The following is a 26,586-nucleotide window of genomic DNA, read 5'->3' as shown; positions in this document are numbered from 1 at the left end:
TGTCTCAAATATCTTCGTTCCTAATCTTTTTACTTCTAGTACGCCCACACATTCTGTTAACATTTTTATTTATGTTATTTTCATCTTCTAGATATGCGAGCTCTTGACTAGTCAATTCTCTATCCAATACAACATATTGGTCTAACATCCATTTTGTAAAAATTACCTTTAAATTTTGATAACACATTCTTATCACGTAGAACATCGGACACGAACCTTCATTTCATCCCTCTATCCCCCAATATGATGCTTTAATACTCTTTTCAATAAGCAAAATGGGAAATAGAAAAATCAAATTGTACCCAATCTAATTAGATGTACAACAATTTATTTAGTATAGTTCTACACAGTAAAATTTAAGTCTAATTAGGTTTAATTTTACTATAATATTTTAAGAAATCCAAAACCCAAAAATAATTTGAAATATTTTTAAAAAATAAATAAAAATTGGCCACAGAACCAGTTGACCCCATCGATATGAATTGGCCACAAAACTAATCTTTCATTCTTAATTGTTGCCCGTCAATTTTTAAAACAAAATCTATCGACCTAAATACTAATATTCAAATAAGAGGTACACTTTTCCTTATGCCAAACTTGTGAGTTAAGTAAAAATCAGGTGGAATCATCAATTTTTGAGTCTACTATGAATTTTAAGTCAATGCTTGAAAAATAATAGGAAAACTGCCTTACTTTAAACCAGAAAAATTTGGACAAAAATATTCATCCATAACAAGTTACAAAGGTTTAAAAACCCCTAAATCGTGCTTCTATTTGAAATTCTAGCAAATTTTTGAACCCTATAATTCATTTTTGAATTTTGAACTTATAAATATTTGAACGTTATAAATTATCCATCGGGTATCTTTAATTAATATATCTTTTCATATTGAAAAGAAAATTATTTCCAATTTTTAAGTGAGTAGTGTGACAAGAATGAAAGGGAGTGTAGTTGACAAACACAAGTTCTGACTTCTAAGTGATGGAGACATAGCAATAAGTTATGACAAGTATTTCAATATTTTAAGAACCGTTTGATCATAATATTTTTTAATGATCGTGATGTCTAAAATTATTCACTTTTTTGGTAAAATAATTTGTTACTTTGTATGAAAATTAATGTTCGAACATGAAAACTTCCAATCCAACTTGAACTTGTATGCTAAAATATCTTATAACATATTTTTGTTTCATTTTTCACTTTTGAAATTGTTATTTAAAACATGAATATTTATTTCAGTACAACCATAAATTACTCTCATGAATACAATATTTATTCACATTTACACATTAAATGAGTTACAATAGTTGAGTGAGATTACCTCCTTGAAGCTTAACTCCAAATTTCACCTACTTGGTAGATTTTAAGATTCTATGGAAATACCCTGACCTAATTTCTCAGAGCCCAAGCTCAAACACTAATATATATGGACCGGACTCCTCGTGATCGCCCGATCACGAGGTTCTGGTCAACTTAGGTGAGTTCTCCTCGCAATTAGTTGTGCATTAGACTCTTTTATTTCCCACGCCCTGAACCTCTCATGATGGGCTCGCAACTTCATGCCAAGCTCAAATGAGCTTCTCGCGATTAGCCTCACAATTCATTCAACCTCATTGTCCCCTCCGGAAGGTGAGGCTTCCCCATCTCAGACGCCCCCTCGCGATTGACTCGCATAGTAAGGTGCCCTTGAAAAGCTTGGGTTCAATTTTCAACTTTTGTTTTGATATTTTGGCATCAATCCTTCTTCCAACTTATCCCAAGCATCCCACTTACTTCAAGTGGCCTTGCTAATGTATTTAGGACACTTTAAACACTTCAACAAGCTCAAAGTTAACCACACTTGAGGCTTCAAGTTTATGTGGCTTTACAAATAAGATGTAAGCCATGAGCATTAACACGTTGACTCTGCGGACGGTAGAGAGTACATACAAACCTAGACAATTCCTGATAAACCTCGACCTCACCTCAAGAAAAAGCATATAAAATGAAATAAAAAAAGAAACTAACAAAAGTGAAAAGATCATGACAAATATATATATATAACCAAGTCACATTTAGCAAAAGAAACATTTCACGATAACAAAATGCACGCATTAATAATCTACGATCATAGTTGGTAAAAGCAACACTCACGATAACGAAATGCACGCATTAATAATCTACGAATCATATCAACATTATATACTACTAACACACAAACAAAATATAGTCTAATTATACCAAGAACTTAAGATCCTCCCAACTTCAAAAGAAAGATAAGCATCAAGGCAAGCATAACATACTTGATCAATGCTAAGCCAACGATCATCCCAATCACTCATCGTCACCCTCTTCGGCTTGTAAATCTCAATTCCAAGAATTTCCTTCACTAAACCCTTAAGCCCATAACTCCGAAGATTGTCATTCTCAAGTTCCTCCATCGCCCACTCCCTCAAATCAACCGTATTCGACACTCCAATTCCCCAATCATTCAACAATTTCTTCACATCATTCTCAATCCCAACTCCAACAAATCTGTAATCGTCGTTATTCAGGAAGTTACGGAGTTTCCGGGGGATATTGGGGGCGTGAATGATTTGGTAAATCAAACAGGATTTTCCGACGCAGAGTTGGAGTGTTGCGACCGGGTTTTGACCCGCACCCGGGTTGAAATTAGGGCGCCATTCAATGTCGATTCCGACGATTAAGCGGTGGAGACGGGATTGGTTAGAGGATTCGGTGCTGTCGATCCATGAACAGATCATGGCCGGATCACGGGTAACTAGGGTTTCGATTTCGGTTTCGTTCAAAAATACATCGTAGAGTTTGTGACTGTTGTAAGGTAACTGGTAATCTTTGATCCTCACACTCATGGCGTTCAAAAGCAGAAGAAACAATGGTGAATTTTGAAATTTGGGACTGAGAAACTAAATTAGGGTTTTAAGTTGTAACTGACGGGTCACCCTTCGGGGTGGCCTAGTGATTTGGGTTTGGGACTTCCATGTTGGAGGTTTTAAGTTCGAAATTCTTTGTCAGCGAAAATAAGAGATTTGTCTTCTGGGTCGAGCTCGTCGCACCGGACTTGTCTAATGTGGATTACCTCTCCTATGTGGTTTGAGAGTTATTGCATAGAAGCAGATATTTTACCTTGTACGCACCCAAAGGGTAGCGACTGAGATTTTCCCTTGTCATAAAAAAAAAGTTGTAACTGACAGGTCGGATTAAAAGCCCATTAATGTGAAGTTATTATTAGGAATAAGTGTTACTTTAGCAAAAATCATGATTTACTCAAATAGTAATTTCAATGTGAAAGAGATTGTTTGGACTATTAAGAAAAGATTATGCCAAAGAATAACTAATCACTACTATTGTTGACTAGAATTTTTTTTATAAAATTATGTGTATTTAAAAGTTTATGATCCTAAATATTTTTTTTTTAAAAAAAGAAACATGGAGATATGTAATTTATCATTGTAGCATTTAGGAATTCAGGATATGAATTATAATTCTCATTTTGTAAGATTTGATTTTTTTTTTGTTTAAGAGAAAAAAAAATATAATTCAAGTATATTCAAACAGAAGAATAATATTTCAAAAGAATGTGACATGATTCTTCATATTGGCTGTTTGGTTACTGGTTAGAGTTATGCAAGTATTAATTATGGAGGATTTAGTTATGCAGGTATTAGTTATGTAGGTATTAATTATACAAATATTAGTTTCGTAGATATTATTTATGTAGGATTTAGTTATGTAGAAATTATATTACATAAATTATAACTTATTGATTATTTAATTTATTGTAAATTAATATACTTTTTTTAAAAAGTCGGAAATTATAAAATCCATGCTTATAAACAAGCAGTATCCAAAATAAATAAAATGCAACAGTCCCTCGTGGGTGGGGTGGGATGGGGGTGTAAAAACGACGAAACTCAAAAACACCCTCGGGGTCATTCTGTTTTTTTTTTTGGGTGGNATAACGTAACTACAAGTTACAGAAATAGATTAAGTCCTTTTTAAAAAAAAGAAAAGATATAACTCCTTAATTTTGTAAATTAATATACATTATTATTTACAAACAAATAAGTAAGAAAACAAATTAAGGGTAAATATGTAATTTTATTATTTTAATTCATGTATAACTAATATCCTCATAACTTATTCCACCTTCTACCCTGCATAAAATTATACATAGATTTCTTCATAAGTTATATAAGTATTAGCTATGTGGCATCACAAAAATACAACCAAACACTACATAAAATCAATACATGTATAACTTTTATACAACATTGGAGACACACCAACCAAACGTTGTATAAAATTTATACATGAATAATTTTAATTCTATTTACAAACCAAACATGGTACAAAATTAATACATGAATAACAAAGTTATTCATGTATTAACTTTGCCCTTATCCAGTAACCAAACAGCCCCTTAGGGTGTTGGTAGCGGTTCACGTGATTTATTGTGTGTGAGAATAGTGGCATGGCACGAGGTGTATATCTTTGTATATTTATGTATATTGCATGGATATACAAAGAAATATACACGAATATACATAGATATACAAAGTGATAGGAAAAATGGATACAAAGTATATTCATGCACACAACTGTGTATACTTGTCGATGTTCAACTTTGAATTCCCCCTAGTTTAGTTCCACAAATAAAATCTAAAAAGAATAGGAAATATGTATTCTCTTTGTCCATCTTTATTTATCCGCTATGCTATTTTTGATGTTTAACAATACTTGTTCAGTTTAAAAAATCAACGAATAATTTATCATTTTTATCTTTTTACTTTTGCTATTAAATACTATTCATTTTTTAATGTTTAGATAACTTATACTCCCTCCGTTCATTTTTACATGTCATCCATTTCTATAAATAATTAGTCCATAATACTTGTCATTTCATAAAATCAATGCATAAATTACCATATTGTTTCTTTTTTATCCTTGTGAGTTATTAGCCTTGAAAATATACATTTAACCAACTTAGAAAAACTAAGTAAATGATTCATGTTCATTGGTTAAATTAATTTATATTCATTGATTGAAAACTTGAGTTCCAAAAAAATTAAATAAGGGTAGAATAATAAACTTACTTAGTTTCTTAATGCACGTGAAATTCAAAATGGTGACATACAAATAGGAACGGAGGGAGCATTTAATAAAGGTGATTTGGTAAAATAACCTCTATAATTTATTACTTTTTAATCTCCGTGTCAAGTCAATAGTGGACAACTATTATTACATAAATAAAGTAAATTTTATTGGTATTTTTGTAAAGTAGAAAGAATATTTTTAATAAACTCAATCAAATAAAACTAACATGTCTAAATTCAGATGAACAAAATATCTCATGTGCCTTTTTTTTTTTTTCCTTCTCTCTTTTCAATTTTGAGTCTTGAGCTCTAATGCTTTTGAATTTTTTCTAAAAAGTAAATCCACTTTAACAAATATCTCTACAAAACAATCTGCTTAAGTAAGAAAGCAAATAAACAACTTGAAGATAGTTAACAATTTGGATTTAAAATATTTTTTTTAAAAAGTTGACAACTTGCAATACAAAATTAAGCAACTTGAATTAACACACTTGCTAACCAACAAAATAACAAATATATTTAATGAATAGGCCAAACTTTCAGTAACCCTATTAGGAACAAGACAAAAATATTTGGTATAAAATAACCTAGCTTTGCATTAAAATAATCTATGGAAGTACATCAAGCTATTTCAAATGTACAACATATGAAATCATTATCATCTAAAATAATAATATTTTATATAAATAACCCCAACCCCCTCTCAAGACCCCACACTTTAACTTCAAGTTGTGTTATGATAAAAAGTGAAAAATAGATATTTTTTGTTATCTTTTAATCAAAGAGGATTAGTATATAGCATGTGGAAGCTCCACAAGGAAGTGTCTACAAAATCTAGTATACTATGTTGTTCAAATTTCAATTGGAAAGAGAATATAATATAGTATTTACTTTGTGTTGATTTCGTCTTGGTGTTAATTAAATATCAAAAATACAGATTTTTCTCACTATAAATCAATAAAAAAACTATCATATAAAATATAATTTTCTTACTCATTCCTACCGAATAGTGTGAAGTTTTCTAATTTTTCATGCAAAACAATTACTATTTTTTCACCAATTTATTTAAAATATTTACAAAAATAATTACTAACTATTTGTTAAGAAAATAGTAAGGGTAATATTATTGTTTTATCATTTGATTTTATTAAATTACTGTCTAACAATAGTTATTTACTATTGACTTGACACACCCTTTAAAAACAATAAATAGTAAGAATAATATTACTATTTACTGTATTATCCTTTGACTTTATAAAATTTAATGTTTTAAAAAATGTGTTAGATGATAAATAATATTTAATAACAAGGGTAAAATAGACACAAAGATAAATTATCTCTTAATTTTCTAAATTAAACAAATATTGTTAGACAATTATTTTTAATATAATAAATAATTATTATTAGACGAATGAAGTAATAGATCATTACATATACTTTTTCTAAAAATGTCTAGAAAACATAAGAATCTTTAGAGGGATCTTTAAAGAAGCATGCCTAGTAAATTGTCACTTCATGAAAAGATGTTGCATTCACATTTCTGGGTAAAAAGACTAATTAGGGTCGTTGATGGGTTGATTAGAGTCATGCAGATATTAAAAATATGAAAATTAGTTATGAAAAAAATTATGTAATATTAATTAAGTGATATACTCTATTTCATTTAAGTGAACATACCAAATAATTGATAAAAAATAATATATGCATAACTAATTTTATCATAACTAATACATTATATTCAATATTATTCTTAAACAACCCATGAAACAACTCATTAGGGTATGTTTTGTATGGACTGAAAATGTATTCTAATTTTTTCTTGATCGGTTGGTCAACAAATTTGGAAAACACTTTTTCCATAAAACAAATTCACTTCTCTAGTGAAAACAGAGAAAACAAGTTTTACAAGTGATATTCCATGTTAATTGTGTCCTCTTCATCCTTCACCAACACACCTCATTTTCACTTCTACTCCCATCCCCTATTCCCACCAACCCTACCCCCACTCGTACCTCATATTATTTGTTTACGTATATCGAATACAAAAAATATTAAACAAACTTATTTATTTTCATGAAAAATATTTTCTACTAAAATCATTTTTCAAAAAGATATTTTTCATGAAACACGTTGCCCTTCTGACCGAACACACCCTTAGCAAGTGTTTTACTTTTTTTTAAAGGTATATCACAAATACATTTGTTTTATGAATTTTTGAACGCTAAATCTCCCCTTAGTGATATATAAGAAGAGACATATTTAGAATTTCAAGTCTAAATTTTTTTGTTACAACCTCAAGTTGTTGTATACAAATATCATGGATTTAAAATTTAAATTTTATAACTTTAAACTCATTATTATGTAATTATGAATTCAGAGATATAATTTACCGCAATTTTAGTCAATTTTTACATATAAATTTATATTTTACATCAAACATACTAAGTTAATTCAGATAAATCTAGTGCTTCAACGCTCCACCGGTCCACCCCCATTAATTATATGTATGATCGTAATAATAACTAAATTAACTATCAAATATTTAATATTATTTTTTAATACATATACCTAGTTTAAGTAAAAATTACAGAATTCGTGTGAATCCGTAACTTATAAACTATCTCCATCTCTGCATATTTAAGCAATAAGGAAGAGATATAATTGAGGTTAACATCACTATGTGGGGAAACAACATATGGTTTATTACTTATCAAAATCAACTTGGTTAACTAAATCAAAAATTAGTGGGCATGCAGATTTTTAATATATTATTGTAGTTGTGTGGTCCATTTTAATCATCTAAAGTCTCTCACACCACTAAATGCAAATACTTTAGGCTAAGGGTCATCAATCTTTTCTTTTAGAAAAAATAAATATCTAAGCATAATTTTAAGAATCTTCCATGATATCTAATTTATATATGTCTTAAATTTGCTTCCTTCGTGAAATATAATAATACATCATATATACATACAATGTTTTTGGTTATCTTTGCAAAATAAAAGACTTAACTTAAGAATGGACCTTTACCTTTTTATTTATTTATTAAAAATAGATTCAATATTTAAATTTGAACAATCATACTATAATCTATGATTTGAGGAAGTTAATGTAAAATTTATTCGTTGATTTTATATTAAATAAGTGGTCGTACAATAGTCTTTGGGAGACATGAACCTTAGGATTATGACAATATCAATAATTTTATATTGATGATAATCATTCAATAAAAAATGCAACACGATAAAAAAGTTTATTCCGTCACGTAAGATTTTTGAATCAAAATCAACGACCAGTCCACGACTACCATCTTGAAGGAGTTTTCTTGATTAAATAGGAATTTTTTTTTACCTTTTCTATATTATTCTTTGCTAAGTCAAGATAAGTACAGTATACGAAGGAAAAAACTATTTATAATAAAAATGATAAAAATATTCATTTTTCATATCCAATTTGATCCATATTTGTGTATAAATACATTTTATATACTATATACATTATATATAATATTTTCCTTTCGAATACAACATTATATATATTGAATTATATTGGGTGTAATATTTTATATTAAAATTTCCCCACAAAAAAATAAATGAAAAAGGCAAATGACAAAAAGAAGCAAAGTGAAAATTTCTAAGCTAACATAGAAAAAGTGAATATGAGCTGTTAACAACTCAAAGCTACCAAATAGTACTCCCTAGTGTCCATTTTACCAAAAGCTTTTTTCCCATTCAAAATAAGTATCACTTTCGAAATTCAAGATAAAAATCAATATATAACTTTATAAAACTATACTCTTTTTTAGAACACCTTCAATTTTCAACATATATTTTTCAAAAATGAATAATTTGATAAACTATATGTTATATCTATTCTATTTTCGATAAGACAATTTTTACTTAAATAACACTTATTTCGAGACGAACGAAACCCGTACCTTGTCCATTTAGTAAATTGGGAAATTTGAGCAGTAATGGTGTCACTGTGTTATTGTATCCGTATCTAAAATCAGTCCAAAAATGGGTCATCCCATCAACTTGCACAGTGAGAGACAAGCTGCTACTACTAATAACATTGGCATTTGTAATTTTGCATTTTGCATAAACATTCAAAGCTCTTCTCTTTTTCCTCTCACTCTCATCGAGAAACCAAAAAAAAAAAAACACCCCACCAAGAAAGAAGTAAGGTATGCCTCCCCAGAAAATATCTTTCAAGAATTCAAGAAAAAGATACAATTTTTATGTGGGGTTTTTTATTTTTTAGTAACAATTTGTATGTGGGGTTTTTGTTGAAGAAGTGTTGAAGGAGAATCTTGAGGGTTTTAGTGTTTGTTGTTAAATTGAAGAGAATTCAATTTCATGTCATTGTTGTGTTTTTTAGTTTGGGTGTTTTGAAAATTCTTTATGGTATTTAATCAATGGGGAATGTAGATTGTTGTGTTTGTCTTGTTTTGCTTCGTAATTTTTTGTTGTAATTGCATAATTTCTCCTTTTCTGCATATTTGTATTTTTGGTTTGCTGGTTTGCTGTTTGTGTTTAGTGTTACTGTTCTTTTTTGTTTTCGGAATGCTTTGTCATGCTTTCTTAGTATATTGCGAAGATTTCTTGGCTTTCGTTATTTCTTTTTCGATATGTTTTTATTTGAGCTGAGGGTGTATCGGAACAATCTCTCTACCTCCTAAAGTAGGGGTAAGGTCTGTGTATACCCCATATTGGGTGTGTTGTTGGTTTGCTATTTGATGGAGGATTTAATGGATGTTTCTCTTTTGCTGTATTTGACTCATGTTTTAGCTTTGAAAAAAATAGGCTCATTGTTTGAGCAGTAATTTCTGTATTGTGAAAAAAAAAATGGAACAAATTCAGATTCTCAAATGTCACAAGCTATTATATGTGTTTCCAGCTATTGATTTTCTTGCCAAAACTTCAAGTCCTAACAGTAAAATTTTATACTTTTGCTTGGTTTTAATCTTCAGAATAAAATTCTTGGATTTTTTGATTGATGGAAGAAAATGTAATTTCTGATTTTCATGCTCTGTAAACTTTTTGTAGAAACTAGGTAATAAGATGGTGGCAGAAACATGGGAGAAAGACCTGTTTTATTAGATTCTGTTGTGAAGGTGTCAAAAAGAAAATCATAGGGTCACCTAGTAGTTAAGTTCATCATGTCGAGGCAAGCTCATCTTCCGCCTCGTTGCCCATTTCAGAAGAAACCGTTAACTTGCCCTGTTCAAGATCCTTTTAGCCCACCATCACACCAACATAACTCGTTGCCTCCTCGACATCAAAAATCTATTTCCCAAAGCTCCATCTTAGAAGAGCAGCCTGCATGGCTTGATGAGCTGCTGAGTGATTCGGGATCAAATTCTAGTGGCATAATGCATAGGAGATCAGCTAGTGATTCTTTGACAATTTTGGATGGTCTTGTTTCATTTGAAGGTTTTGATAAGTTTGACGAAACTGAATCCAATGCGTCTTGTGAATCGGATAGTAGTTCAAAGACTAATTGTATCTATGGCCCTAATTCGCCTCGTGGAAAGAGCAATATAACCTTTGCTGAGAATGCTATAGTTTCAGCATTATCAGAATATGTGTCTCCAAACCCTTTACAATATTTAGATAGGTGTATTTCTGTGTCTGGAGCTGCACAATCGGAGTTAGTGGGAAATACATCTGGTGCAGCTGATGATGTCAGTGCTGAGGCAAAGCCAATGAAACGGTTAGATTCCAGACTCTTTATGTTTATTTCCAATATTATTCATCATTAGTTGGCAATGTATTATCAACATCTGTTTTTCACTTGTTAATTGTGTCCATATTCCGTGGTAGAGCAACATCATTGCGAAAATGTTTCCTGAATATACAGGGGCATGCATCTTATCTCCCAAGATAACAGTTAATTTTCTAGTCTAGTCCTGTCGTATGGCGTCCGAATCTCTTGGTATTATCTTTTAATGCGAACTCTCGCTTGCTAATTGTATAGGTGAAAAAAACTGCCATTAGCATGAATTGGGAACTTGTAAAGATATCATGTCAGTTTGGGAACTATTTTTTCTCATTGACTTAGCTCATATAAGGAGTAGTTTCTGATTTCTAGAGAAGACAATAACACACAGATTGTGCGTTAGTGATCTTCCCTTGTGTAACTTGCTCTACATGGTCAATGGACCTTCTCCCGTAGAAGGACCTTTGACTTGTAATTATGCACTTAAAGGGCTAATCCAATCTTTAAAATCAAATGAGATGTTTTGGAGATTTCTTTTATCAAATGAAAAGGGAAATTCAGAAAACCCAAAAGATTTCTTTTATTAATATTGCTATTATTGATGTTTCAGATTCATTATAGAAGTAGGATAGTAGAATTCAGGGTATCTTTGTACATACGGTTTCAGTACCACCCGTGTACTGTTTTGTACATCATGAAGTGTTGATACAGCTACCAGTTTCAAAAAAATATTGCTTATTTAATAGAGAATGTTGCCTTCGAGTTTCATGAAACTAGTTATAAAATCTCAATTTGCAAATGTTAGCTTTGTGAGCCAAGTGGTTCCTGGATGTTACTGTCCTATAAAAGTGTGATGCCTTGTTGTTTCTTCTATATCCTAAGAGAATTTTCACTTTGCTACTCAAATTGCTGAAAGGTTTCTTATTCGTTTAGACATGTGGCCTAGGAAACTTTTAGCTATGACCTTTTAACAACCATCTAATAGTTAAATCTCTTGCATTACTGGAAATTGATGACCGTTTTAGGTTCTGAAAAGCACCGTTGCTCAGACTCATCAAAAATATTCATGGGTGCGTGTAGGATACTCCAAAAGTATTGCATTTTTGTAGTATCTGACACGGGTGCGGCAACATTTTTGGAGAGTCTGTGCAACATAGCTGAAACAGCCTCTCTACCTCCACGAGGTAGTGGTAAGGTCTGCGTACACTCTACCCTCCCCAGACCCCACCTAGTGGGATTTCACTGGGTATGTTGTTGTTGTTGTTGTTGTGCAACATAGCTGAAAAGAAGGTTTGTCCTGGTGTTCAATTTTCAAGAACAGTCCTCACAAACTCTTCTCAGTGGAATGAAAATGCTGAAAAGTTTTGCATCAATGTCTCTCGCAGTTCCTTTCAGCGCATGACTGATGTGTCTTTGCTCAATTCCTGTTAATTGGTTGATCAAGTTCGTGAATTACTTGCAAAATTTAACTTTTAGTAGTTAGATCATCTATGCTACAAATCAAGTACAAAACCCATTGAGAACTATCCTGTCACCTGTCATTCTTTAAGCCCAAATTGCCCGTTTTCCTAATTACTACTACTAAGGATAGAGTTAACAGTGCAATTTTCTGGGGTATGCCGGGATTTGTGAAAAGCAGCATCTTACGAAATTCATGATCAATTGTATCCCAACATACTGGTAGATAACAGATGAGTTCCCATTTCTAAAGATAAACAGATGATATGCTACGATGTTATATTATCTTTATTCTAGCGATTATTCCTATTATTTTCTGTCAAACTTTACTTAGAAGTTGTCGCCCCTTTTTTTCTTTTGAAACTATTTCCAATTTTTAGTTAAGTATACTATAAACTCTTATACGAATGCATTGCAAACACGCTTAGTCTCACATATCCGGAGGATTTATTTCATTCTGAGACTATTATATTCTTGAGAAGAGTACAACACTTGACAACTATTTGGAATTTGTACAGGCATCCTGGACAGAGGTCAAGAGTTCGTAAACTCCAATATATAGCTGAACTAGAGAGAACTGTCAACACATATGAGGTACTTTGCTGCTATTACTGTTACATCAATGTGACTTTTAAAGAAGGTTTCTTTTACTGAATAAATTATTATGAATATACATGTTGAGCTTCCCATGTAACAGCTCAGATTAAACCTTAAAGAATTGCAGAGACAAAAATGAAGTTTCCATGGCTACATGTCAATTGTTGATTAATCACATTGAGATTAACTTGAGGGAAAACCATGCTATGAAAAAAATATTGTGCTGGTTCACAAGTTTGAGATTTTTAAAATCCTAAAGTTAATGCCGTTGCTGTCGGTGAAGAATATACTGTTCAAAACACAAAATGGTGACCCAAATGCTTTATCAAATAGTTTGAGACTGTTCAAATTGCTGCAATCTTGGTATCCCGAATGCTATACAAAATGCTTTTAAACGGACAGGTGTGCTCTTGCAAGCAACACAATAATTGGTGTTGCAGACCAAGGTTAATATGGTGCTTAACCCTGTTCGTTTTCAATCCAGGCTATAGAGTCAGATTTAACTGCCAAAGTTGCTTCTCTGCTTCAGCAACGTGCTACTTTATCAATGGAGAATAGAGAGCTAAAGCAACAGATGCTCAGACTTCAGCAAGAAAAAGTCATTGTTGACGGTGAGTTGTATATCTTTAGCTCAATCAATCAATCCATAATACTTTATACGTCAACAAGTTCAATTAGCTACTTATAACTGTTGGTGTCTTTCTCTCTCTTTTCCCCTCTTTTGGGAACAACGTAACTATGATAGTTAGTTACTCTGCTTTGGATTTGTCTTGTCTTCTTTCCTATTTGCCTCAATTGTTCACGAGTTAGCAAACCATCAAAAGTTTTAAAATTCTAACTTCTCTTTATCTGCTTACTTCGGCATTGGATTGTGAAAAAATCATATCCAATACTATGGATGGAGTAAGTTGCAGCTGCCAAGAGTCAAATATTCCACTGCAATTCTGAGCTAGTTTCATTGTATTCGTCTATCTTTATTTAGCTTCATATTTGGTTGATTTACCAGTGATATTCCTTTCACTTTAGTGTCATTCGTGCACTCAAAATTTTTCTTTGGTTGAGGATTGGCAGCAGACATCCTTGATGACGTAGTAGTTTATACAGCGCGGTGAAGCGAAGGGATATTTTCATAATCTGATTCATTGTCGTTCTGAAACTTGATGCAGCTCAATACAGGTCATTGAGGAAAGAATTGGAAAGACTGAAATGTTTAGCGCATTCTCGCAATGGTAAGCTGAGCACCAACTTCAGGCTGAGTTCTACTGCTGAGATGACTGGTTCGGATGCAGCTTGGCAGATGCTGGACTTTGGAAAACTGGATCTCAACTAGAAGGAAGTCTATCTCGTTGGACACCTTTTCTTCATGATAAATATACTGCAGGAGCCCACGTCAACCTTTTATCTAATAAATGCATCCCTTCTACAAGTCAGGGTTTGTTGCACGTATTGGCTCTTGAATTGCTACAATTATTCGAGCAGTAGAAATCTTGGTGAAACTCCTTCAGACTCAGCTTGTAAATCCTCTTTAGAATGTAGTTTGTTCCAAATGGTAACTTTTAGGATCAAGACATTAACTGTTTAAAAATTTGATGACTTGACGGTATTAACAAAAGGAGCAGTTCAGTGCACAAAACATTCTTCACACACGTAGTATTTGGGGAAAGCCCCACCTCAAAGAGGTGTGGCATAGACAAGTATTAGTGACTACTTCTTGGCTTGAACTCGTGAACTATAGGCCATGCCATGCTGATATGCAAGTTCAAAAACAGTGAAATTATTTTCTATTGATTGCAAGACGTGTTGGTGTAGGATAAGATATACCGAATGTGCACAATACAATTCAAGCATTATGTCCATTATTACACAATAAATCAACATGGGTCATTTGGAAACAACAATTAAGATATACTCTGCACACTACTGTTTACACCAGGTTTCCCCAATAAACAAAGAATAATCCCAAATGAAGTCATCATTAGTATCCCACTAATTCCTTAACCGCGAATTGATGCGCGAGGAACGGCAGGTAATCCTAGTTCATCATAAGCCTGTGCACCACAAGTAAATGAAAAAAAGTCAGCATTTTAACACAATTGTTACAACTTACAACAGAACATTATCCATACTGCATTTGACTTTACCTGGTTGCCAGCTGGCATTGGTCCATGCCCTGTTGGTGCTGATGGTAGGCTAAACTCTGCGTCCAAATCGGGCTCTTTATCTGGTTGAAGATACGAAGGGACTCCTTCACCTTCAGTATCCATGTCGGCCTCCAGAGCATCAAGCTCTGCATTAAAAGTAATAAGTTAAGAGCTCATCTGATATGCTTTATTACTTCTATGTCTAAATGTATTGCTACTTAAGCTTACCACCGAGGAGTTCATCTTCATCAATGTCATCTGGCACACTGTAGCTTATACCAAGAGACTCTTGAATTTCGTTGCTCACATCCATCAAGTCCATCATTTCATCTTGTAGGTTCTACGTTTCACATGATAATATCACAATTATCAGCCGTGAAAAATTCAGAAGCGGACGAGGATAAAAGCACCAGGTTACTAAAACATATAACCATAATGAGGAGACATACATCTATATCTTGAATCTTCACTGTCTTCATCATTCCTTTTAAGTCTTTGTTTGCGGACTTCAAAGCTGACATCTGGAACAAAAACAGAACCAACTTATTAGTGGCAAATTCAACTGTATATGAATGATTCCAACGGTTCAGTTGTGCCTTCAAATAACAAATCTCCAACATGGGATCTAACGGAGTACATAAACTCTTGGACATATAAAGAAATCTGTTTTTGTGATAAATGGGTTGTCCTCCCCATCTGTAGGGAGGTAGGCAGCAGGTTCGAATTAAGTTACACAATTAGCTTGTCTGAAAAGCCTTGACTGTGCCCTGTGGGGTGCTATGTAGAAGCAGATAAACTTCACAATGAATTGATGTAGCCCAAATGACTCGAAAAAACTAATAATTTGTTATTACAAAGGATGACCATGAGTTTAATAGTCTAAAATAGCAGCCATTCATTTCCACAAATAACATTCACTTGATAAACGTATCAGTGAATCAGATTTGTGAGTGACACTCCAAAATTCTCTTTATCAAACTCAAGTTAAAACAGTTTCAGATTAACGACCAAGGATTGGTAAAGAAAATGATGCTTGTATGCTTTTTCCCCCCTAAAAGAAGAGCGCTAACCTTTGCATGCTAACACCCAATAAGTATTATGAACTTCGAACACAAAAAGGTCCAATGACGCTTTCAGATACTTGGAATATCAGAACTAACAATGGACAAGTTTCATATGCATATAACAGCTTTTGGAATTAGGCATTTCATAAATGAAACGGGAGAAAACTAGGTATCTGAAAAAAGCATGAACTCCATAGAACATACTGTTTGCTGAGCATCTTTAATTCCCTCAGCTGCAAATGAAACTTGATCTAGGTTGTATGTCTGATTGAAGAGCATGTCACGTTGGCCTTCATACCTGTTGAATATTCGAACAAAAGAGATTATGCATTGGAAACAATAGATCAACAAATAAACTATAGGTTTGTCAAACAAGCAAGAGTTTTTCCCAATTGGAGAAAACTATGCCTAAGCGGTGCTTGAAAAGGCAATTTTCACCACAAACAGAAGCAAAACTTAGAGAATTGTTGCAAGGAGAAAATATTCACCAACATTAGTGGGTGTGTTCTATCTACTTTGGCTTCAGGTACAATCTAGGTGAAGTTAACAGATTAATTGCCTATAACCTCTGAAGTCAGCCTCTTTTTTTTTTCTTCTTTTAAGTACGAAACAGAGTCAAAAAAGATTCATCGATGAAAATATTCTCATTATGAACTCAGCAGGGCTAGTGTTTATACAAGAACTCTCTTTTTTTTAGCCGTTTGCAACTCCGTGAGTATCCCAAGCTAAGTTGCGCGGACTCATCACTTTCGTTGCCGCACCGTGTCAGATTCTCAAAAAATACACTACTTTAGGAGAATCGGACTTGCACCTGTTGACATTTTTGAAGAGTCCGAGCAACATAGATTCCAAGTAGAACTGTTATAAGGACCAGTTCCCAATTCAATCACAAGCTCTTCCAATTTCGTTTTTTTATGAAGTAACCACAAACTCAATGAAGAACTAGACTTTATTTAAAAAGCCATTAAACACAATGTTGTCTCTCTCATAATATGGTTCATCAAGGTATATCCACAGATGTATTTGTTTGGTGCTTTCAGCACTTTATTCGCCTGCAACATAATTTCTTTATAATCAAGAGAGAGAGAAAAGGAGCACCGATTAGATGTCTTTAAATAGTGCAATTTTCTCAGAAGCTAAATGTAATTTGACCTATAACGTGACTAGACATTCATCCACAAAGCAGTCAATTTGATGCTCAACCATAAACTTCAAACATCACTGTACTCTTAAAAAAGGATAGACTCACATTCTTTTTTGCTTCAAAACTCTCATTGCTCGAGATTTTACAGCATCTTGAGCTGGACCTGGCCGGGTCTTCTTTAGCTGTTCCTTGTATCTTGCAAGTTCAACATCAAGCTTCTTGATTTTCTCCTCCACGGTGTCACCTCTTTTATTAATCTGTACAAATAAGAACCAATACTAAAATCAGATATCACGTGCAGAGAATTAGCAAGATCACAATTCACAATGATATAAAAATACAACATTTCATAAAACACTACAAAATTCACTCCAGTGATCCATAATCTAGGAAAGAGAATTTCTTAAAAAACCAATAGAAATTTAACTCACCATAGTTTAAGTTTTTGTATATAAACAATCTCAGTAGCTCAATTGATTTGCCTTATTGGCGAGGGTTTAATTCCCCACCTTGTAATCCCTTCGCCAATTTTTCTTATAAAATTTTTCATATATATATATATATATATATACACACACACACACAATTGTCAATCAGTCTTATTAATCCAATCTCCATACCTCAAAATTCAAAACTTGCACAATACTCTCTCAGTTCACTTTTACTTGTCTGGTTTCATATATGGACTTTGATCAACTATATGTTTTCATCATATTAATATGAGAAAAGGCTAAAACTTATAATTTTTCCCGTATAGTTTTCAAACATCTAAATTTCAAATATGGAATTATTCTAAATCAATTTAGCTCCAAACGATAATTAGTCAAATTGTATGTAGTCATTTTTTCTCATAATTGATAAAACAGCTGTATTATATTACACACAATCAAACTACAAGAGATTATACAATACGCAAAGTTGACCATTGCATTAGAGTAATTAGAAGTACGTACCCGATCGGATGCATCTTGAATGGAGGGAGGAGGTTCCGTTTGTTTCTTCGCACCGAAAACTCTCCTCATATTTCTAGAACCTTCTTCTTCTTCGTCCTCGTTGATTCTGCTGCACAGAGATTTAGGGTTTCCGATTGAATTGGGAAACGGAGATTCAATACAAATGCGCGTAAATAGGAATTGTTGAGAAGAATTGTTGAACCAAAAGGAGAAGATGAATTTATACTCCCTGGATTGGATTGACTTGTTCCTGAAGAAGTTTCCAGGAATATTAGTTTGAGTCGTTGTTTATGATAATCTCGAGTGTGAAAAGAATTTTGGGATTACCTAAACACGTGCTTATCACGTGTCATCAGGGTCGAGTAAATAATCTCGTTTTGACTTGATACAAAGTTTAAAATGAGTAAAGCAAAAAAGTCGGAAATACCTCTTGTTATAAAAGTGGCTCACATACACTTTTTTTTTATCGGATGTCCTCGAAGGGACGCTCACATATACCTTCACCATTATAAAAATGACTCACATATACTCTACCATTATAAAAGTGGTTCACATATAACTTTTTACTTATCGCAAGTGAAAAAAATGATTTTAAATTTATTTATTTTATTTTATATTTTAAAAATATACATGTAGGGGTATATATATGATCTTTTCTACACAATTTTTTTTATTTCTTTGATTATCATTATTTGAGTTTCTTATTTTTTTTAAAAAATTTATGTGAGAAATAAAAAAAAATGTGAATGAAAAAACAGAAAAAGGTAAGAGAAATGTTTTAAACTAATATTTTTTTAGATATTATAATTTATTTTTTGTATTTGTAAAAAAGAGGATATATATGATAAATTTTACAAGAAAGTTATTAAAAACATAAGTTTTATCATCAAACTACTAAATTAAAATTAGCCATTGAATAAAAAAAGTCAAAAAGAATATGTGTGTGAAGAATCAAATATACCCAATATGAATATTTTTTTAAATAAAAAGTTCTAAAAAATAAATTTAAAATTGATTTCTTTCCCTTCCGTTAGAGGAAAATAGTATATGTGAGCCATTTGTGTAATAGTAGAGAAAAATAGTATAAAGTTAAATTTAAAATTTGTTTCAACCCGCCCCACCCCGCTCCGCTCTGTATTCACCCCACTCCGCTCCGCTCTGTATTCGCCCCGTTCTGCTCTATATCCGCCCCACCCCGTTATCATCCCTATATATGAGCCACTTTGATAACGAGGGGTATATCGGCTCTAATGACAAAGTTAAGGTGTATATCAACTCTTTTCTCAAAAATAAACAAGACTTTTGAATCTTGTGGTCTTAGATTAAGTATATGTAGAATGGATCAAAATGTCGTTTTATCTTGTTATTTTAAACATGTAAGTGAAAACTAAGAGTTAAAAAGAGTTGTTTAAAAAAGGAAATAATCATTCTTTTTGAAATGAATTACTAGGAGAGATCAGGTAAAAAAATGAAGATATTCAGACCAAGATGAAGGTGGCCTCTATCACGGACATGATGTGGGAGGCTAAGGTGAGTTGGATTTGGACATGAAGTTTAATTTGTGTGTTACTGCATTAAAACCATATGATAGAATTCTATGTTAGCATTTCATTCCACAGTGACTCAACTTTGTGGAATTAGGACATGAAGTTTGTGTGTTTTGGATTCTACCTGTTTAAGTAACGAAGTTCTCAATTAACAATTTGTACCTATTAAACGGATTTCTTAAGATATATAAATACAATCAAAAGTAGCTTCAAAATGTTCCAACTAAATAAAGATAAATAATTAAATAAATGCCTGTGAAGGTGCCTAATTAGGAATATTTAGAGGCACCATAAAAAATTGAACTTTGAACAAACACGAGTTTTTAAGACCATTTATCAAGATGCCAAAGAAAATTAGCCGCAATTGATACTCGCTGATCTATTTCTAGCCTTTTCTGGAATTGCTGGTCCTGCTGTTGCTGTTGCCAGACGTGAGGGCACTGGGAAAATAAAAGAAGAAAGTGTATCATAAGATGTAGAATTTGTATCAAAAAATGTAGAGAGACAACAATGCATATCCCTCTAGTATGCTTACAAATCTCTAGTAAATGTTGTCAACAGTAAAAAATAACTATTTTTTTAGTATCGGATCGAAGTAATATGAAATGGATGGAGTAAAAAAACACCAAGAAGGGCATATAAATAATGAATGATGGAATTTTAACATACCAGAGTTATTTTAATGAGAAGATCATAATTTCCCAAGCTTTGTTGCTCTTGTTGAATTTTCTTTGCACTTGTCTCTACACCAGAGCTGCAATATTTCATTTGGATCAATTTTAGTGTCATTATATCTCCAATACTCTCCGGAATCTCCTCCAGTGTCTCCAACCCAAACATCACTAGTTTCTCAAGCATCGGAAAATTATCACTACCAGCTTCCCACTTTTGCAGATCTCTACACCCATACAGTAATAGATGTTTTAATTTGCGAAACACAGCATCTTCATTTAGTCTCCAATCTGTTCCATCGAATGCAGAATACCCTCTGAGCACCTCAAGATTGGGTAAATTAGCCAGTAAATTGATAGCTTCCCATGGCATATAAGTAAATGATAATGTCAATTCCTTGAGATTAGGAAGGAAAATATCCCCTGAGAAAAACATGAGCCGGTTAACGGTTTGTTGTGCATGCAGGTGTAATTTCTCCAGTTTCTCAAGAAGACTGAGAGAATCAAGAATAGCAAGCCGGTCAGAATGCTTAGCTTCATGTAAAATCCTTAGTTCTTTTAGATTGGGAGTTCGTCTTATGATTTCCACAGCAAAAGGAGATAAGTCGAGAGTTAGAGTTTGCAAGTTATTGAGAAACAGAGGATGTTCTCCACTACTATTATTTTCTGCCTCAAGAGGATTAGATATATAGAGTGGTGAACTAATATCCACATGTCTAATCTCCGTTGTTGTCCAGATATCTACGGGGTGCTTCAACTTTGTCCCTAGAAAACTTTCAAAAATTATGGTCTGTAGATTTCTCAGTTTGGCTAGTGAAAGAGTTTCCTCAATTTTTGCAGCAACATATCTCAAATGTACAAGTTGAGGTATTACACAAGAGAAATCGTATTCAATTGAAAATACATCCAACACCTTAAGCAACTTCAACTGTGAAACAATGGATAAATTCCTTTTTGGAAAATATTTTTCCCTTGAAATAAAGGTGCGGGTTATACTTGTAATACCACTGCTATGCCTTGTAGGATAAAATTGCTTCTCTTCAAGATCAAATTGAAAGATCAGTCGCCGTTGATCATCTATGGCTTCTAAGGAGATGGGAACATTTTCAATCATGACATGCACAACATTTTCAGTATGAGCTTCTCTTAGGCATAGTTGGCGAAGAAGATCATGAATTTTGCAAGTTCTCATCATTCCATCATCCCCATGTGTACCGGCCAACATTAAACTTCTATCAATTAACTCTTCTAGATACTCCTCTGCCACCACTTCTAACCTTTTATTGTTTCTAGCCTTTACGAATGTCTCAGCAATCCATAGCCTAATCAACCTGGAAACATTAATCTCTCTGTCTTCTGGAAAACCTCCAACATAGAGAAAACAAGCCTTCAAATATTGGGGCAAGTAATTGTAGCTCAAAGTAAGAATTGATTGGCACCGTTCGGATACTGTACCAAAGAATGAGTTCAGATTTTCCTCAACTTTCTTCCAATTATCATACGTTGGGTCCATTTTTCCAAGAAGTCCCGCAACGACAATAACCGAGAGAGGTAACCCTTGACATTGTTGTACAATATGCTTCCCTATTTCTACAAGTAGAGGAGGACACACATCTTTTCTGAACAATTTTCCAGTAAATAGATTCCAACTATCATCTAGAGTGAGAAAAGACTTACAATGAGGTGGAAAATCAGGACAATTGACATAATCAGCAACATACTTGAGCCGAGTGGTTAATAGAATTCTGCTTTTATTGTCATCATTTGGAAATATACTTTGCATTTGGTCCCATGCCTTTGTACTCCAAATATCGTCTATGACAATTAGGAATCTCCTACCCTTCAGACCTCTATACACAATCTCCATTAGTTGATCATTGCTCATTTCTTGATTGCTTACAGTAATTGAAGAGGCAACTTCAAGAAGCATTTGTCTCTGATTGTATTCTTCGGAGATAGTGACCCATGCATGTTTATCAAATCGAGAACAAATAGAAGAATCATCATAAATTTTTCTGGCAAGAGTTGTCTTACCTATACCGCCCATACCAAAAATTGGTATGACAGTTAGCTCGTGTGTTTGGGCAGTGAGGCGATCAAGTATGGTGTTGAAGTCATCCTCCATCCCAACAATAGTATTTTCCTCAATTGTCCTTTTTTCTGGTGAGGAGGGAGTTGCTGCGGATCTGCTTCCATGCTTGTTAAACTCAATCTGCATCACCTCTTGCCTGAGAGATTCAACATCTTTTTCCACTTGTACCAATTCTTCCTCGAAGAATTTACAAACCCCTTCTCTATTCTCTGTGCAATCAGCTAAAATGATGCTTCTTAGGCTTGAATCAACTTTATCTTCTGCTTTGTATATTACATCTCTGATCCTCTTTTCTATAAACTTAAGAGTTTCAATATCTTTGATTTCCTTTGTTGTATCGTCAAGGAAAAGTTGCAGAGCAGAAAGATTTTGGTAGAGGGATTGAACATGTTGTTGTGTAGAGCATGGACAAACGAAAGATTGATTAGGTTTCAAGAGTTGTTCTAATGTATACATAAGTGAAGAAAGAGCAGCATAAGCCATTTCTCTTTGTTTGCTGGTATTGCTAAAAGATAAGAGCCTTGCAGATTTAATGTCTCTGCTTTGTTATTATTAGGCTATATAATTTACATGAATTTGGACAATTTTCTATTTAACATCTACATCACAACCACACAACTTGTAGTTCATGGATGCAAAACTGTGGATTGACTAAGTCAAAGGAAAAAAGAAATGAAAAATAGACATAATAATATGTCAAGTTGTATTTAATATAATAAACTTCTAATGAAAAATAAAGAAACTCTTGTAGTTTTCCTAAAGAATTTTCAAACATTGGATTCCAACTTGTCAGAGACATTGAACCCAGTTGTAAAATATAATAATTTACGTTGAATAATGAAGACATGACGTGTCAAGTTGGACGAATATAATAAACTTTTGGTACAAATTTTCTTTGAAATTTATATAATCATAAAAGGTCAACACGTTTGAGTTACTTAAGTTAATATCACCGTCTGAAATTTTGTATGATAAAAAACAAACAGGTTGAAGATTAACCTACCCCATAGTCTTGCTCAAAATGAGAAACCAGCTCTTATCCAAAGGGTAGAGAGGCCTAAATTCCATCTGAAACACATTTTTTCCCAACCAAACTAAAGCTAAATAAAAGCATAAATAGATGATCGAAAAAAAAGGATAAAGGACAAGTGAGGGTGGTTTGGATGGTAAATACTCTCCACTCTAACTCTAAGATTAGGTTATGGGTTCGAGTCAACAAGTGAATAAAAAAGATGAAAGCTCACAGGAAAGATAAAAGAAACCAAGAGGGGACAATGTGTGGGTTAAAGACACAAGATTAATGAATATTATTAGAATTTAAGTTATGAAAATGAAGATGTGCAATTATGGAGTTGATTTAATCTCTCTGCTCTGTTATTATTAGGCTAAGAGGTTATGTCCAAAAGGTTTACTTTTTTAAGGTCCACACCTTTTTCTAAATGGGGACCAAAGGCTAGTGTACTTACCTTTATCTTTTTTCAATTTGTATCAATAATAACAAGGGTAAATCACATAAGTACGCTATATTAAGAAAATATTTACCATATTCATGCATTTTTATCAAATCGAGAACGAATAGATGAATCATCATAAACTTTTCTAACAAGAGATGTCTTAACCGCCCATACCAAAAATTGGTATGACAGTTAACTCGTCTGTTTAGGAAATGAGGCGATCAAATATGGTGTTGAAGTCATCCTCCATCCCAACAATAGTATATTCCTCAATTGTACTTTTTTTCTGGTGAGGAGGGACCCACCCGATCAATAAATTATTTCTTCTGAAGGGACCAGACTGTGTCGGGCATGCACGCTCTAGTGAGTGTGACAGAATCAGGCGTGCCAGGAGTGATGAATGGAATGAATCTCACATCGATCATGGACTTCCTTAGATGAATTTGGGCAGTTCTCACTTTAGGCTAAGCCCAAGGTCCATGTAACAATTACTACTAGTGGTTCATGGACAAAGACACTGCAGTTTTCTTGAAGACTTTTCAAACACTGATCATTCAATGGGTCCCAAATGTGTCTGATTTCTGATTCATATACATTGTATTCCAACTTGTTAGAGACATTGAACCTCTCTTATAAAATTGAATAATTTATAGTGAATAATAATGTGGTCCATATAACGACCTCAATACATGAGTTAATAGGATGAAAATTGTCTATGGAAGCCCAAATGGATCAACTGAATAATTATGTTTACATATTTTCAAGCAAATGTGTGTGTGTATATATATATATATATATATATATATATATATATATTTCTTACAATATGGTAAAAACTAATTGAAACACTTAAAAACTGTAACATCCGGCAATATGAAATAATTGAAGAGGCTTAGAATTGGAAATTTTCATTTTTGGAAAGAATTTAAAGTTTTGGAAATTTTGGCTAAGTATGGAAAATGTGAAATTTTGGCCAACTTTGAACAGCCATAAATTCTAGCTCAGGATGAGTTAGGTGGAATTCCAGTTATGGTTGCAAAGTTCGTGGAACGACCTTTCCAACGCCACCGAGTTTGTATGAGGGAGTTATAACCTTTGAAAGTTGGGCAGTTGACAAGGAAATCCGTCCGGGAATCATTAAGGGCATTTTAGTCTTTTCCCTAGCCAATTCTTTTGAGCTCATATTGTTGTATTAGGATGATCTTTGGATCATTTTTGTCCCATTTTTTGAAAGAGAAAGAGTTAGGGTTCTTGAGATTGAAGAAGAGAAGAAGGAGAAGAAGAAGAAGAGAAGAAAGAGGAGATTTGTCAAGACCATTGTGGATTTTCGTCGGGGGTGATCCCTATCAAGGTATGTGAGTTTTTCGTGTGGGTTGATCCTTTCCCTCACACACACCAAGTTTATTCTATGCTTTGAGAAAAAATTGGGAATTGTTGTTGAAGTGTCGAAGTTGTTAGTTGTTGTTGATATTGTTGTTGAGGTTGTTGAAGTTATTGTTCGTTGTGAGGCTTGATTGGGTTGTGCATTAAGTTGAAACCTATTGTATGTTGAGGGGATTATGATTCTAAGAGATATGACCCTTTAAAGGTTGATCCACCATTGATTTGCAGAAATTTCTGGGCTGTCGATCCCCATCTACGGGACTGACCTACGGACCGTAGATCGATCGACGGTCCGTACTGGTCAACCGTCAATCGGAACAGAAGTTGGTTTTTGGGGCATCGATCTACGGTCACGACCTACGGTCCGTGGCCTAACCTACGGACCGTAAGTTAGGACCGTAGGTCAACACTTAGTCTTTTTCTTAAATGAATTCTGGGGGAAAATCTCTGACGCAATCTACGGACCTGCAGTACGGACCGTAAGTCCATCTACGGTCCGTCGATGGCGTCCGTAGGTTCCACCTGTGTCACCAGAAACCTGAAGTCTCAGCCAAGTTTCCCCGCTTCTTTTCTCACTTTCTCATGCAAGTTCCAAAGTATTATACCTATGTCTTATAGTAGTTTCCGACACTCCTAAGTACATCTAAGCGTTCTAGGATCCCTCCTCAACATGTGATCGAATACCTTAAATTCATAATTCCGATTCAAGGAAAGATAGTCAGAAGTCAAGTAAAAGAGTATAGAGTTCCAAGTCGAGTAAGAGTCTCAGTTTCAAGTTAAGTCATGAGTTTAAAGTTGAGTTCTTTTCTCAAAGCTATTAGGGAACTAAGTAATCCCAAAGGAGGTTGTAAATGCTATTATATTTGAATAAGAAGAGAATCATGTTTTCTTTCCCCAAAGGAGCCTTTGGGCTAAAGTTTTGAGTAATTATCTCAATCAAAGAAAGAAGTTTTAAAAGCATGAGCCAAAGTATTTTTTGGGAGTAGTATTGAGCACCGAATTGGGGACATGAGTTCTGATTTACTCAACTCTCCATAAGAACCATGCGCCATCATGGGATTTCTCGGATCATACTTTTTAGATGATCACGAAAGTTAAGCTAGTGGATCCACTAAGCAAAAGTAAGGTCCTATATCGATGGCAAGGTATAGGATGGTCCTTTGGCAACGTGAGGTAAAACGTTGTATCATCACTAAGGCTCGTAGTGGTGGTTGTCGGTTAAAGAACCTCCCACAAAAGCTGTATTATGTTTATAAAAGAAAAG

The 26,586-nt window shown here is 33.5% G+C and overlaps 4 protein-coding genes across 5 annotated transcripts in view; 1 reads left to right on the top strand and 3 right to left on the bottom strand.

Moving 5' to 3' along the window:
* Positions 1-2,052: 2,052 nt before the first annotated feature.
* LOC125851626 (Werner Syndrome-like exonuclease) lies at positions 2,053-2,918 on the bottom strand. Its single transcript, XM_049531394.1, has one exon. It carries the CDS (start codon positions 2,851-2,853, stop codon positions 2,212-2,214), a length of 642 nt encoding a protein of 213 aa, XP_049387351.1. The 5' UTR covers positions 2,854-2,918; the 3' UTR covers positions 2,053-2,211.
* Positions 2,919-9,075: 6,157 nt separating this feature from the next.
* LOC125851625 (basic leucine zipper 6) lies at positions 9,076-14,540 on the top strand. 2 transcript variants are annotated; one of them, XM_049531392.1, is made up of 5 exons: positions 9,076-9,283; positions 10,146-10,812; positions 12,795-12,870; positions 13,358-13,484; positions 14,040-14,539. In XM_049531392.1, exons 2-5 carry the CDS (start codon positions 10,259-10,261, stop codon positions 14,201-14,203), a joined length of 921 nt encoding a protein of 306 aa, XP_049387349.1. In that variant the 5' UTR covers positions 9,076-9,283; positions 10,146-10,258; the 3' UTR covers positions 14,204-14,539. The 2 variants fall into 2 exon arrangements, with proteins under 2 accessions (XP_049387349.1, XP_049387350.1); XM_049531393.1 differs by lacking the exon at positions 9,076-9,283 and having other exon boundaries at positions 9,810-10,812; positions 14,040-14,540.
* A 131-nt stretch (positions 14,541-14,671) lies between these two features.
* On the bottom strand, positions 14,672-18,448 carry LOC125851622 (vacuolar protein sorting-associated protein 60.1-like). Its single transcript, XM_049531390.1, has 7 exons — positions 18,176-18,448; positions 17,328-17,479; positions 16,283-16,376; positions 15,464-15,535; positions 15,243-15,354; positions 15,015-15,160; positions 14,672-14,921 (listed from the first exon to the last, which is right to left on the bottom strand). Exons 1-7 carry the CDS (start codon positions 18,242-18,244, stop codon positions 14,868-14,870), a joined length of 699 nt encoding a protein of 232 aa, XP_049387347.1. The 5' UTR covers positions 18,245-18,448; the 3' UTR covers positions 14,672-14,867.
* A 1,597-nt stretch (positions 18,449-20,045) lies between these two features.
* LOC125851638 (putative late blight resistance protein homolog R1B-16) overlaps positions 20,046-26,586 on the bottom strand; it is a 22,316-nt gene continuing 15,775 nt past the window's right edge. Inside the window, exons 2-3 of the mRNA XM_049531407.1 lie at positions 20,392-22,427; positions 20,046-20,162 (exon numbers count right to left, since the gene is read on the bottom strand). Of these exons, the coding sequence (XP_049387364.1) occupies positions 20,046-20,162; positions 20,392-22,427 (2,153 nt within the window). The remainder of the gene's footprint in view (positions 20,163-20,391; positions 22,428-26,586) is intronic.

The sequence above is a fragment of the Solanum stenotomum genome, unplaced genomic scaffold (assembly GCF_019186545.1).
Source record: "Solanum stenotomum isolate F172 unplaced genomic scaffold, ASM1918654v1 scaffold28252, whole genome shotgun sequence".
Classification (NCBI taxonomy): Eukaryota; Viridiplantae; Streptophyta; class Magnoliopsida; order Solanales; family Solanaceae; genus Solanum; species Solanum stenotomum.
This window is presented reverse-complemented; position numbering and strand designations above follow the sequence as displayed.